We start from the raw sequence: 14,635 nt of genomic DNA, 5'->3' as shown, positions 1-14,635 counted from the left end.
GAAAATCCTCCAGTCACTTTGGACCTAAACTGGCAAAAGCTTTGTTTATCTGCTCTGCCTTTTAGACAGAACAGTTCCAAGAAATTGTATGGAACTGCTTACAGGCTGTAAAGATTATCATGTGCAAAGGTTCTTGCAGGATCAGAGTCCAGCATTATACTTTCATGCTTAATGTCATCAGAACTGAGCCTCCTCTTTAATGAAAATTTCTCTACATAGAGTAGATAAAAATAAATTTAAAATAATGCATTCAATAAACAAAGAGTGTTTATTTTAAGTAAATAGAATTTAGAACACCACAACAGAGAGTTGTTAAATTGCATCAAAAGCATTCTTACACCCTGATAAGACATAAAGAATTTGCTATGATCAGAGTCTTGAATTTAACACAGAAGTACTGGTTCTATAGTAAATCCAAGGAAAAAGGTTTCCTATTGAATTGTGCTACCATTCCCCCTGATTCCTCTCTGTTCTTTTCTTCCTGAGTGTATTCAGTTCACTTGAAACTACTTTAAGAAATGTTTGTGTCTCATACTATCCTGACCGCCCACAAAAAAATCTCCATTCCATTCAACTTCCAAAAAGTTAAGACAGAAGTAGTAAAAATGAATTAGTGTGCAGTAATAAAGGACTTGTGAAACAGTGCACCAGTTTTATTCAACCTGAATATTAATCCAGTAGTGCTAATCTACATACCCTTCCTTACACGTGTAAGAGACCGTGTTTCCAAAAGTAAAGTTATCTCCTTTGATGACTGCATCTTTGATGGCAGGAGGGGGTCCACAAGACACAATTTTGCATGCTGGTGGTGTGCTGTTCCAGTTCCCTGAAGATGCACAGACAAGTACAGAAGATCCCTGAAGGCTGAGACACAAAGATCATTATTAAGGCTGCCATTTCATTCCGGGTGAGGGACAGAGAATGGAAGAGCTGCTTTGCTTTCTGTCCCCAGTGAAACTAAGGAGTCTTTCTCACTGACTTCAGTAGGGGCCAGAATCTCATGCTTTGCTCATGGAAAAACACTCTGATGCTATTAAAAAAAGCTGGTCTTCACATCACTTTGAAGAGCAAGCTGGTGGATTTCTTGTGGAGCTTCAATGCTCTGTGCAGATACACACAATTTTGCTGTAGCTTTGCCCATCTTTGAGCACAAAAGAAATAAATACTTGTTTAACCTTAAAAATTTATTTGTATGCCATCAACAACAAGCCAGTCTTGAGATTTGCAACTAAGCCTCTGCCTGAGACCTGATTCACTTAAGGACTTAAAACACTATCTTCACCCAGGACACTGAAGGAAATGCTCCAGTTCAAATTTGTTCACAAAAAGGTATTCATTTCTTTCAGGAAGTAAAGGATATTGTTTGAGTGAATTTGAAATTGACGGTATTTTTTTGATTTCCTTATCTGAGGAAACAGGATTGGTTCAGATGGTGTGACTCAGATGTCTGAACAGAGTGTGAAAGACCTCCCTGAGATGTCTTGGTGAAACCACTTGTCCCCAGCTGCTATGTCAGCTGTCTGTGGGTTCCCTGTGGGGCCCACATCATATCTGAGAGCCCTACATGGGAGTGTCTGATTCCCTACAATTTGGTGTCAAATGGTATTAGAACCCCATGTTTAGCTGACTAAAATAAGTTAACGGAAAAGAACACTGACCTGTAATGCTTTTAAAAATTTGGCACAGGCCCTTGTCAGAGAAGTAGAACTTTGCTGACCTGTGGCAATATGTTTAAAAACACCTAAAAGGTGCTTGAAGGAAGAGATTGGGTCCAGAAATAATGCATAAGATGGACACTGTTTGAGAGGGCTTCCTCTGGAGTGGTAACCACAGGAGAGAGGATCTCTCTCACTAAGCTATGGTAGACAGGTAAAGACAAAGAATCAAAATTGACGTGGTATTTGCTGCCTATATGTCCAAAGTCCACTGTCAAAAAACTCATTGTACTGCCGGGTTTAGTGGGGTGCAGATAAACTCACAATGTGAATCTATGACTTAACACTACACTGAACTGCAGCTGAGTTATCTATTTGTACTAATGTAATTAAAACTTTCACCAAATGAACACACCTCACCTACCTGCCTGCATCTGGACAAGGAAATTATTGCAGCAGGAAAATATAGAAAATAATCATCCCTAAACAGGCCCATATGGGACCACTTATGTCTGAGTATCAGGGGAGGCAGAAACCTGCATGTAAAGCCACATCCTTGGATATAGCATTAATGGGTTAATTTTTAATTGCAGCATGTTAAAGATGCATTTGCAGTATAATTGCTTACAAATTAAAAACAGAACAAAACCTTAGAATTAATTACTAGTACAAAGAGTTCAAGGAGTAAATTAGTAACTTCCAGAAAGTTCCTTCACAAAAGGTGTTGTAAATTAATAGCAAAAATAATATGAACTACAGTTGTAGAGGTATGAGAACATTTAGAAATAATGAAAACTGTTTCTCTGAATATTCAAAATATTTTTATGAGTTTGATGGTAAAATGAAAGCATTACATAATGCATATAGCAAATCTTGAGTGACTATTCTGAACTGCTCTAGTTCAGGATAAAATACAGAAAGTACCCTCAAGGTATAAAGAAGTTTTTTTTACAATTCTGTTTTAGTATTTTATCATTCTGAGCAATGATCTCAGCTTTTTCTCTTTCAGATGTAAGTCAGACATTCTAACAAGCATGCCACCTGCATTTGGCTTAGGAATCTTTGTGCATTTACCTGTATCCATTGTCACAGGTGTATGATACAGAGGAAAGGTAGGCTGTGCCACTGAGTGTGTATTTTCCATTGCTGATGTCCTGTGGGCTAGGGCACATCACCATTTCACAGGAGGGGGGAGCATGATTCCAAATGCCACTAGCAAGGCACAGAATTTCCTTTTCACCCACCAAGTTGTATCCATCATTGCATCTGCATTGGAAGAAGTGCTATCAAACACAGAGCCTTTCACGCACAATATAATCAGCCATCCCTTTTTTCTCATCATCCACACCTGCATAAACCATCTTTCTTTTCAGGAAATAGAGAAGTAATACTGGAATAAACATTCAGCTCTGCTAATGAACAGCCACTCTATAACCAAATGTCTTTCCATTATTTTAATCCCATCTTGCTCCTCTCCTTTATTTCAACCAATCTCTCAATTCAGCCATACTCTTATTTGCTGCCAGACTGTCAATCAGTTATTAATACAGCACTTCAAACATACTGAATTCCTACCTGTACACCACCTTATTATGGTATGTAAAATTTGAGCCAAAAATGGCACTGTTCTCTGGAATAACTGGAGCACCACAGGATATAGCTTTAAAAAGACAGGAATACAAGAGAGGTTGATATAACACAAACAAAAATGAACAGAAAATTAGGATTTTCTTTGTTTTCTCTGAAAAGATTTGAAGAAGTATAAAGCCCTAGGTAACAATGAGTTCTTGACTAATCTGTAAATGACATTTAAGACTATCTGAATTCACCTTACTGAGAAACTGAACTAATTGGAAGTAGGTAGTTATAACTGCTCTACAAACCACATGCTTGGCTATCAAGAGGACTCCATATCTACCTCTCTCTATGGACAAAGTAATTGGTTTTTTGCTTAGAAAGTCTTTGTCAACTATTCACTTTACCTTTTGCTTCATCTCATTTGTTCTGGTTTTCTAAAGAAGCAATTTCTGCTATTATACCATGACTATGTACATGCATCAGCCTGTACTTTCTGGTTTAATTGCTTGAAAATGGAAGGCTGGGTGGAGAAGAATTAGAAGAACACTTCTAATGCTTGCATTAGACTGAGTCTATACCTCTGACACACTGGAGAATCTGTGTAAGAGAGAACAACTACAAACATGACAACTGTGCTTATGTCTTAAGAAAACAAAGACTTCAACACTGACATCCAGATCTGCTAGTACAGGGTTTCATAAGCTGCCATGGTCTCTAAAGGCTCTTCACTATTACTTTGGCCCTTCCATCTGTCTAATGTTAAAGTCACATTTCATCATGCATTAGCCCTAGGAACCAACCTTTACAATAGGGTGTTGGGTGGCTCCACTCTCCAGACTCCATGCAAGTAAGTTTTGTTGCTCCTGTCAGCTGGAACCCCTCTTGGCAGGAAAATGTTACTTGACTGCCAACACTGTAAGTACCACCATGTAAATGGCCATGCTCTGGATTTCCTGGATTATGGCATTTCACAGGTTCTGAGGAGGAAGAGGGAAATTATGAATAATATATTTATGTGTCAGGTTTTATGAACAAATTACAGGAGATATCCTTGGGAATTTGCTGAAAGCAGGAAGGCAAAGCACATGGAAAACACTAAAGTAATTTACATAAGTAGTTTACAGTCTTTTCTGTTTTATGTGTAAGTGACAGACACTGAAGACTCATGCAAGTAAACTAATCTTGACATGGAAGAGCCCTCTGTAACAGAGTTTACATTCCTTGTCAGAAGCAAACACATCTTACAGTCATTTCTCCCTCTATGAGCGAAAGCCCATTCCAGCATGTCCATCCCTGAACAGGAAAACTGCTCAGCTACCTTTTATGACAACCTATGCCACTGTCTAGTTATCTTCATCCAAAGTTACCTTGTTTAATGTTTCCACAGGCAGCTCTAGCCCTACTCAGAAGCCTGTGTTAAAATATTTCTTCGCTGCACAGCTCTGTTCTGAGAAGTGAAACACTGTAGCCTTCCCAGGTCTTGTGCTCTGTGTGCAATAAGGTTTTTGTATGTGTGTATGTCTTGGAGCAGCATCCCAATGACAGCCGTATCCATACAGAGAGGTGAGTTTTTTAGAAACAAAAGGAGACACTTTATCACAGCCCCATCCAGACTAAACTGACCTGGAGATGAAAGCATGCCTGTCCTAGATTCAGTTACTGTCTCGCAACTGGAAGGCAGGATACTGGCCTATACAGAATCTTGGAAAGGCTAGCTGGATGTTTTTCTTTCCCATACCTGCACATTTTTTACCATCTCCTGTGTAAGGAGGGATGCAAGTGCAAACATAGGATCCGTTTGTGTTGAGACAAGATGCGTGCTCATCACAGTCTGATCCAACAGCGCATTCATCAACATCTGCAAAAAACAAAACAAAACAAACCCACAAAACCCACGACTCTAGAGTGTTATTTGTAGCAAGCATTTGCTTTAAATTTCTGTCTTACTGTCAAGTGGAATTACTTGAAGTAGTATAATTAAAAATCACTTACTGCAATAACATTTTTCATCCATTGGTAAAAATGCTAAATATTTAAACAAATATTTATAACTCACTGTGAAGTTTTATTACAATTTTAATTATAATTTACTTGACAATATTGCACAATATGAGAAAATCAGAGATAAATGTTACTAACTTTCAGTCACTACTTCAACATAAAGTATCTGTTTTCCAAACTGCAAAAGAACAGATATTGTAATTATTGTTACTGCGTAAACACTCTGAGGAAGGATTTTTGCATTAAACTCTTGCTTGGGAAATCATCTCTATCTCAACCTTCCTACTTATAAGACAGGAAAACTTAGTCAAGAGGGAAGATACTCTGAAAATATTAGAGCCCCATCTTTGATGAAGAGAATTAGACTAGGCCCAAAAAGAGCCTGCAGTTGCCAGAAAAGTTAAAATTAATCAAAAATGTGTTAGTTATTGTAATTAACTATTTACATGACATTAGCACCTAAAAATCCCAATTGATAATTTATGATCCATGTACTTTGGTACAATGCAGCAAAATTAAAAACAAAAAATTCCTCACTCCAGAATACTTCATAAAATCTTTTAATCTTGACAGTAAGGAAATGTCCTTCATATGAAAACAATAAGTCAAAATTGCAAAGAGTCAATTTCAAAGTGTCTAATGGAAAAGTGCTGGCATCAGGGATTAGTCTCAGGGATTACTTTCTGTCTATAAATGTGCTTGTTTCAGAGCATTAGAGAGAGGTAGAACAATTCTTCATCTAAATGCCCTGCTACAGGACAGCTGTTGAACTAGGTATACCTTGCAGATACACAGTTTGTGTTCCTTGTCCATTTCCAGTAAAAAAAGCACTGGTTAAAAAAGCAAGAAAATCTACTGAATTGGAGGGTTTACTCTTCACTGCTGGATGAGTCTGATCAGCATGAAAAGACCACAACACATTGTAAAGAAAAGGAGTTTCTTTCTGATATGCAGCAGGACAGCTGTACAGTAATACCAAGACAGTTGCCAACTACACAAGTACCAGGAGAATGCAAACTGCTAGCACAGCAGAACTGGAATGACTGCTTCTTCTGTAATGTCTTGTTAGGCAAGAGACTTCCAATGGGGTGGAACTACATTGTGAATCAGACCCTAACAGAACAAAAGGAATGCTTCAGGGCATAGGTGTACCAGGTTTTGTTAGCAACTCCCTGAAGCATGAGTCAGAAAGGTAAATGGTGGGTCAGAGTGCCAAATCCACTCTCATTTTCATTTTCCCATAACGCTGCTTTAAGAGAGGTGAGGCAAGCTGGAAGATGGGGCACAGGCTTTTTCCTTCTGAACATTGTGACTCCTACAGTGTGGAAGCTGAACTATTTAGAAAGCCTCAACACACCTGTGATGCTGTTTGTAGATTTTGAAGGAGTGCTGCTGGATAGGATGCTATGAAACTAGATGGATCCTACTCCAAAGTGAATTTTGGCAGAACTAAAAGACTTTGGGCATTTCTATAGCTTGTCTTCATGAAAAAAAGAAAATGTGCTATACCTATAAAGAATTAGGAGTCAAATCAAACACAAATCTTGCCAGTTTTTTACTGTGCAACTCCTATTTGAGGCATGGCTAAGATCCAGTACAACCAGATGCAGCAATCCAAGTACAGGTAGCTAGTGGATTCCAGCAGGGGTAGGCTGGAGATGTGGCCCTGCAAGACCAGTGACACCTAGTCCACTGTACACAGTACAATGCCAGCCTGCCACATCTTTCAGTTTGTGCCGCTGCACCTGGCACATCAGATCCATCTGACCGGCAAGTAAGTTACCGTGTGGCAACTGTATGAACTGTGTCCCAGCCCTCTCAATGCTACAGCTGCTTGCTGGTAGGCATGTCTGACTCACCAAAAAAACCCCACAGTGGAAAAAAGGCTCAGAGAACACTGGCAGAGGTGATCTGCCCATTAAGTTAGGGACTAAGGAGACAGCAAGGTGGCCTTTCATTTAGGTAAACATCAATTGACAGTTGAGTTGATCAGCTGGCAGTGTAAATGCTTCTCCTTGATCTCATTAAAGAGTGTGAATGTCTTCCTGAGTTAGCCAGACCAGCATGGAGGAGGGGAAATAGGTACACTGAGGTATAAATGTCAGATAACTCCTAATGGGCTTGAGCTGACCTTAACCCACACATTCATGCCCAGCTACTGGGAATGTGCAAGGTCATGATGGTGAACATATTACAGAGCTTGATAATGGGAAACACACTGGAATTATGCCTAAACTGTGTATTACTATTGCTGTATTTTGTTAAATAACTTGAATTTGTCTCTGTTGTGCTATACAGTACATTTTGTATCACTCAGCTTGATAGGAGATCCTGTGCAGCATCTACTGTCTTCAGGTGAATAAATCTGATATTAAATAGTACAATGTCCATGTGTGAAATATCTAAAAGTACCTGGTCAGAGAGCATGGGACACTGCCTGAAAAACACTGTAGAACAACAAAATGCACAGGTCAGAAGCACAGAATGCAAGGATTTCAGGACACAGAAGGAGAAAGGCTGGGAGTGCAATGCAGGCCTATATAATTTTATATATGTTTGATAAATGCAGGATGTGGGGCATACAAGATGATGGACAGAAAAAGGTGACAGAACGTAGTTTTTGTTTCACATAAGGCTAAGCATAGTATTTCAGAAAAGTGAATATTTTGGATTATGATTCTGAGACTGTGGTTAGCCTCCACAGTTTCAGAATGAATGTCTGCTCAAACCTAAGGGCACAGGAGAAGTGTGAGATTGTCAGTGCATGCATCAAAATGTATGGCACGTCTTACCAAGGCATGATGGTGAAATACTGTTCCAGCTTCCATTGTCCAGGCAGAGCATACTGGAGTCACCCAACAAATAGTAGCCACTGTTACAGTGATAGGTAATAGTACTGCCAGCAAAAAAGTCCTCAGCTGAATAAAATCCATTTTCTAAAGTCGGAGGCACTCCACAGCTGATTCCTGCAACATGGGTTAAAAGAGGGCACAGGCATTAGTAGAGCAAACACATATCATCTTCAGAATAATTTCACATTAGAGCCTCTATCACATGTTTTTCTCTGCAGCTGTACTATTCCATTAGCAAGAGGGTCCAGTCCTTTTCTGAAGTAGCTAATCAAGTCTAGGTCTAGTGGAGGGTCTTGTTTTCTGGGCATTTCTCAATAAGAGTCTTAGCCGGACTTTCCAGGTCCTTCTAAGAAAATTTTACTAGGTCTGGAGGAGACATCTGTGGCTGAGATCTGAGCAGATGCCCTTCAGTCACAGAACACTTCTGATAAGAAATAATCCTTGATAAAGAAAAAGGAAAACTGAGATTGCCTTGTTGTTGTTGTTACTTCCCTTTGCTGAAAATCTAGTTCAGGATTGCTCTGTTTGCTTTTGTTGGCTACAAAAGCCTCTGGTAGGCAGGTACAGGGATGTTTTCTGCTGGCACAACTGGGATCAGATGGGATTATTTACTATAGTCAATCTAAGGGATACCCAGGGTTGTATGTGAAGTCAGTTCCAATCTCTCCATCATTCATGCACTCCCTCATCTCAGGCCAGGACTGTAACTGTTAGCAGTCTCTGTTGGCTACTTTCTGGCCCTCCATTCACCATCATACAGCTTGAAAGGGTGATTCCCAAACTTGTTTTTCCTACATTGTTAATTTTTTCATACAGATTCCTTGCAATTTGTTTGCAGCCTTTGGCCTAAGCAGTTTCCATTGGCACAGATTGCTGAAATGAGAATTTTGAAATGGCCTCAGAATAAACAGAGAACATCAGTTCCTTCTCCAGCTATCCTGACTCTAGAATAAAGTCCAATCTGCCTCAGTGGGTTCAGAGTAGGGGCAATATGAGAACAGAGTAGCCAACAGAGACTGCTAACAGTTACAGTCCTGGCCTGAGATGAGGGAGTGCATGAATGATGGAGAGATTGGAACTGACTTCACATACAACCCTGGGTATCCCTTAGATTGACTATAGTAAATAATCCCATCTGATCCCAGTTGTGCCAGCAGAAAACATCCCTGTACCTGCCTACCAGAGGCTTTTGTTAATTCTAGCAGAATTGCTTCTGTGCATCTTTATCTCAATCAAAAAGGCTTGAACTTACTCCAACAGCTACACAGCTCATCTTTGTAGCTACATGGGTTATAGCAAGTCCTAGTCCCCTAGCTGTGTGCAAGGATCACACAACAAGAATTTAAAGCCTATAGTTATGGAAGCCAAGTACTTGCTGGGAAGGAATAGACCTGGAGAGCCTGTAACAATGACAAGCTCTCAGGCATCTGTGGTTTTGGGGGTATGTAGCCCTAGGAAGAGGAAAAGTATCCTGGTGGGTGAAGACAGTGATTACACTGAGCCTGATTCAGTCAGTACTTTTTCAGGCCTACACCATTAGTATAGACTAAAGTTCATTGTAGCAGGAAATAGGTATCTTCAAGTAACTTTCATTTATCACGTCCTTGTGGAGCAGGTACCTTGAAAGTAAAGGCCAAAGGTCTGTTTGTGGCAGGTGAGCCCTATTCTGTCTCAGTTCTGTGCTCAGCAGGTAAAACTGCTTGGCCCAATGCAGAGAAATCAGAAACACTAATAGGATTCTGGCAGTTGTCACATATTACACACCAAGAAAGTGTAGAGCTGTCTCTGCCAGTGAGCTTTCCTTCTGCTCATCAGGACTTGCTTTTGGGTAAATCCTTACGGGCATGCTGTTATTTACACAGAAAATGAGACTTTTGCTACAAATAACTGAATAAAGAGGAAGACATTAAAATTTAGATCAAACTATTTTAAAGGCATTTTTAACACATTTTCTCCAAACTGCATATAAATTCTAGGATTATGCAATATCTATTTCTGAAGCTAATTTACTATTCTGCTGAAATGAAAAATGTAATCAGCTCCAACACAAGCAACTGCAATCATATATGCAGTCACAACAGAGGAGGACCAAAGGAAAGGAGAAAGCAGGAGCAGGAATCATAGAATCAAAAGAAACTTGGCAGCCTGAATGCATACATTTCAGTTTCTTTGAAGAAATCCTGTAAATCTTGGTGCACTTCCAAGTCCTAACAGAAATATCTGCTGCCTTTAAAGAAATTAGGTCATAACTTACTAAAGTCAAGGCTTCTACTTCAAACCAGACATTCTCAGTGACATCTAAAAATCACAGAGATATTCTAGCATTTCCTGTGCATCTTCCACACTCCTGATGCCGCAGAGGAGGAAAATACCAGATTGCTGATCCAAATGGACTAATTTCTCTAACAGCCCTGGATGTTAAAAACTGACTGAAAAACATGTAAGAACCTGCTTATGATACAGTTTCTGCTCAGCAAAACATGAGTTTAGTTTTAAGCATATATGTCTATGCTGTAACATGGATGGATTCAAGTGTATGATAGCTGCAAAAAAAACCAGGCCATGAATAGTGATAGGATCCAAATAAATATCAGGGTTTCTTAATCCTGCCAGCTCACTGAGACAACTCACTTTCACATCGGGGAAAAGGCCGTGTCCACTGTCCCAGGTTAAGGCAGTGTTGAACAGAGTTTCCCACTATCTGGAACCCTGGGTCACAGGAAAGGCTCACTTTTGACCCTGGCTTTAAATCAGCAGAAGAGGCCCGCAGATGTGGTATGGAGCCTTGCAAAGATGGACAATCTGTGAACAGAATATATGCATTCAGTAAGAGGTACAGCTACATGCTGAAATGAATAAATTGGTTATATGATTTATCTTAAGCTTTCCTAAATGTTATGCATGCTACATCCCGCTTGGGTCCAAAGGGTTTTTAGAATCATCAACATATAAATTCAGAAAAGGAATCTACAGAAAAAGAAGCAAGGAGGCAGCAGGTATTTTAATACCATACAATGATTATTAGAATAAAACACAGTATTTTTTTTTTCCTGATCTACTACCACCTTCAGTCTTTTCCCATCTCAATTCAGGAAGCAATAAGTTTTTGTCAGAGATTTCAATGAACTTTTTTTACAAAACCCTGGAATTTGAAGAATGAAGGACTGCATGTTCTAACTGTCAAATTATCAAAATAATTTATTCAAGGTTAGTAGAGCAAAGGCCGCAAGCTATCTTGTTGACCCCATAAAAGAGTCTTGTAGTATTGCTCATAAAAAAAATGGGTTCTAGGAAGTAAAGTTCTAACCAGCACAAAATATACTCTTGTAATCTATCTTCACTCTTCCAACAAGTCCTGGCAGGAAATCTGGCCAGGCTAGGACATTTCCTTTTTGCAGTTCTTCTGGACAGGATGTAGCCAGAGATTCTACCTATGGATTTAAAACAGTTGGTTAGGTGATGTTTAAGGACAGTGTAGGAAAAGAATATTAAAAAAAAATATTCCCTTCATATGTGTATGCAACAGTAGAACAGATCCTTGAGGGAGTAATGCTCATCTTTTCTAGTACAAGAGGTTCCTGGCTGAAGTACTTGTTATTCTGTTCTTATAAGCTATCTAGATATGGAGAGTTAGTGCTGAGTCACTACCTGAAGGACTACTTGACATACAAACAAGGTATTGAACACAGTTCTTGAGACACAATTGCATCTGTTAGTGTAAAAGAAGAACACATCCATATCATAGGAAAAGACAGTAACAAGGCTGCAACCTGAAGAGAACACTTATCTATTTGCAAAAAATGTCAAATAGGAGCCAAAAGGAACTTAATGTTCAAGATCTGTATTCTGAAAACTGCTAGCACTGCACCACAATAAGAGACAGAAACACAAAAAGGAGAAGCTTAATAAAGTAATTTGCTGTTTCTAGAACACAAGTTGTGTGAACTGTATTAACTAGACTCTCTACAACACTGTAGGTGAGGCCCAACAAAAACGGGACAGGGAATATAGAAACAGGAACTACATAGGCCAGCTAAGTACAGGAGGAACAAAGGAACACACTATTAGACCAACAGCAGATTAGTATCTTGAGAGAAGATCTGGTCATATGTCTCTGATGGAAAAGTGTTCTCAGATGGGTGATTGCCTTCTGTCAAATTTCCAGTAGATAAATTCAACTACCAAGAATAATGTTCTACAGTGCCTATCCTTGTGAGAAGGAAAGGTACATGAACTTTGGAGTGATTTGTTCTCATATTGCCCCTACTCTGAACCCACTGAGGCAGATTGGACTTTATTCTAGAGTCAGGATAGCTGGAGAAGGAACTGATGTTCTCTGTTTATTCTGAGGCCATTTCAAAATTCTCATTTCAGCAATCTGTGCCAATGGAAACTGCTTAGGCCAAAGGCTGCAAACAAATTGCAAGGAATCTGTATGAAAAAATTAACAATGTAGGAAAAACAAGTTTGGGAATCGCCCTTTTAAGCTGTATGATGGTGAATGGAGGGCCAGAAAGGATCTCACAGTTTCCTATAAACGACTCATATTTCTGTTGCTGTCTATTCAACAACAAAGCTACCAAAGTCACAGTTAACCTATACAAAATTAATGTGCAAGTGAATAAGCAGCTAAAGCATGCAATGAAAAATCTTACAGACTAGATTCCACCATCCTTTACTCACTAAGCAACATATTCTGTCGCCTTGCTGTCCTTTATGGCTGAGAATAGAAAGTTAAGACTTAATGAATAGTTCCAGCTGGCCAGAATAAACCTCATGATAACAGATTACAATAGCATTTTACTGTTCCAATCTCTGAAATGAATGAGGTAAAAATTGTATAGGAAGCTTACTTAGCTTAGCTTCCTGTCTGGTGTTACATCTGTCTTTTCAGATTAGTAATATGGATAACTATAAATGAATGGCAGGATTTTCTTCCTTGTCCTAACTCTATTGCATCTGAAGCAAGTTGGAATTCAATCAGACGTGTCATTAAAGAGGGGCAACTACTGAGAAAGTTTCAGAAAGTTGCACTTAAAACTCTTCACCAGTGTGCCCTGTAAAATCATATGTATGCTTATCAGCTTCAAAACTGCTAGAGGACAAAAACTTGAAGATCTGATTGGCAATGCAACAGTTGGTGACCCTAAAAGCCAAGGACCGTAGCAGATGGTTGGGTAGTTTTAAACCTGTCAGAGAGGCAAAGTAGTAAAAAACCAGAGAAATAAACAGAGGAGACATCTGGATGCTGGAAGCAAAGATTCTACTTTACTTTTTTATCTATTCATGTTATTATTTCTTATTTGGATCATGGATAACAAACAGCTATAAACCACCAATTAGTGATACAACGTTAAGAAAAATCAGAATAGCAAAACCTTGTAATCTAAAGATTCTTCCCCAGAGAAATGCCTCTAACTTTAAACATTTGTCTTTGTTGTTCAAGTGTTACTGACATTCAGGATAGAAATACTAATGAGCAGGAAGTAGTGACAGAGCACTGTCATCAGGTTTGCAGATAATATCAAGCCAGTGATAATATCACCAGTCAGTGTGCTCAAGGACAGAGTTGCATGCATAGGCACCTTGACAGGTTGGAGTAAAGGGCAAACCCAGACTTCAAAAATTCAACAAGGGAAAATGGGAAGGAAAAAACTTCTGAACAATATAGGCGAGGAAAGCCAAGACCAGGAAAAAACTCTGTGGAAAAGAACTTAGGGACTCTGGCAACCAGTGAGCTGAGTACTGGCCAGCTGTGCACTGTGCAAATATTGAGGACCAACAGCATCCTTGGCTGTGTGAATAGGGTTACCATCAGAAAACCAAGGAAGTGGTTATTCTTTCTCAGTGCTTATTAGATCACATTTGAAGTACTGCATTCCATTTCATGTTATTCACAGCAAGAAAGACATTGACAAGTTGGAGCAAGCTCAGGGATGGGATTGCCTCCCATTTGCCCTGGGAGGAGAGCTTGGTTCAGCCTAGAGCAGAAACAACTATGGGGACACCTCCCAGCCTCCCTGTGTGTAGGGGGGAGATAACCAGGTACATACAGGTCTGTACAGCAGCACATGGTGGAAGACACAACCAGTAGTCATAAATGGAAGTGGGAGGTCCCAACCAGGCATAGAGAAACAGATTCCATTTGAGGAAAACTAAGCACTGAAGCTTGGCTCCCAGAAAAGTTGAGGGATCACTGTCCTTGCAGGCATCTTTCAGTCTTTATTGATTTTTAACTCAGTGGAATTTGGTGCTGCCAAACTACTTTATTTTAGGTACCTGATTAGGTGTAACTCAGTAGTCAGTTATACTGCCCTTTCAGACTTTTTCTGGAACCATATAGCTCAGATTTTTCAGTGTCTAATGCACTGACTGAAATTGTGATGTCTCCCCTCTGAAATTTTAACAGCAGAATGAGGAAACTGTACATAGTCTGTAAAACAAGCACTTTTTAATTTAATTGGATTTCTCTCTCTTCTAGCAGCACTGTTAATTTTATACATGATTTCCTTCCTGTTTTGAAGCCACATACTACAGAAAGACTCAATC

General features: G+C 39.4%; 1 protein-coding gene across 1 annotated transcript in view; it reads right to left on the bottom strand.

The window, feature by feature from the left end:
* SVEP1 (sushi, von Willebrand factor type A, EGF and pentraxin domain containing 1) overlaps positions 1-14,635 on the bottom strand; it is a 117,127-nt gene that overhangs the window by 30,950 nt on the left and 71,542 nt on the right. The window contains exons 29-36 of the mRNA XM_054002732.1: positions 11,394-11,517; positions 10,718-10,888; positions 8,027-8,200; positions 4,972-5,091; positions 4,034-4,210; positions 3,231-3,315; positions 2,730-2,921; positions 697-864 (exon numbers count right to left, since the gene is read on the bottom strand). Coding sequence (XP_053858707.1) covers positions 697-864; positions 2,730-2,921; positions 3,231-3,315; positions 4,034-4,210; positions 4,972-5,091; positions 8,027-8,200; positions 10,718-10,888; positions 11,394-11,517 — 1,211 coding nt within the window. The remainder of the gene's footprint in view (positions 1-696; positions 865-2,729; positions 2,922-3,230; positions 3,316-4,033; positions 4,211-4,971; positions 5,092-8,026; positions 8,201-10,717; positions 10,889-11,393; positions 11,518-14,635) is intronic.

Source organism: Vidua macroura, chromosome Z, assembly GCF_024509145.1.
Source record: "Vidua macroura isolate BioBank_ID:100142 chromosome Z, ASM2450914v1, whole genome shotgun sequence".
NCBI classification, from domain to species: Eukaryota; Metazoa; Chordata; class Aves; order Passeriformes; family Viduidae; genus Vidua; species Vidua macroura.
Note: the sequence above shows the minus strand (reverse complement) of the source record. Positions and strands in the feature narration are given on the sequence as shown.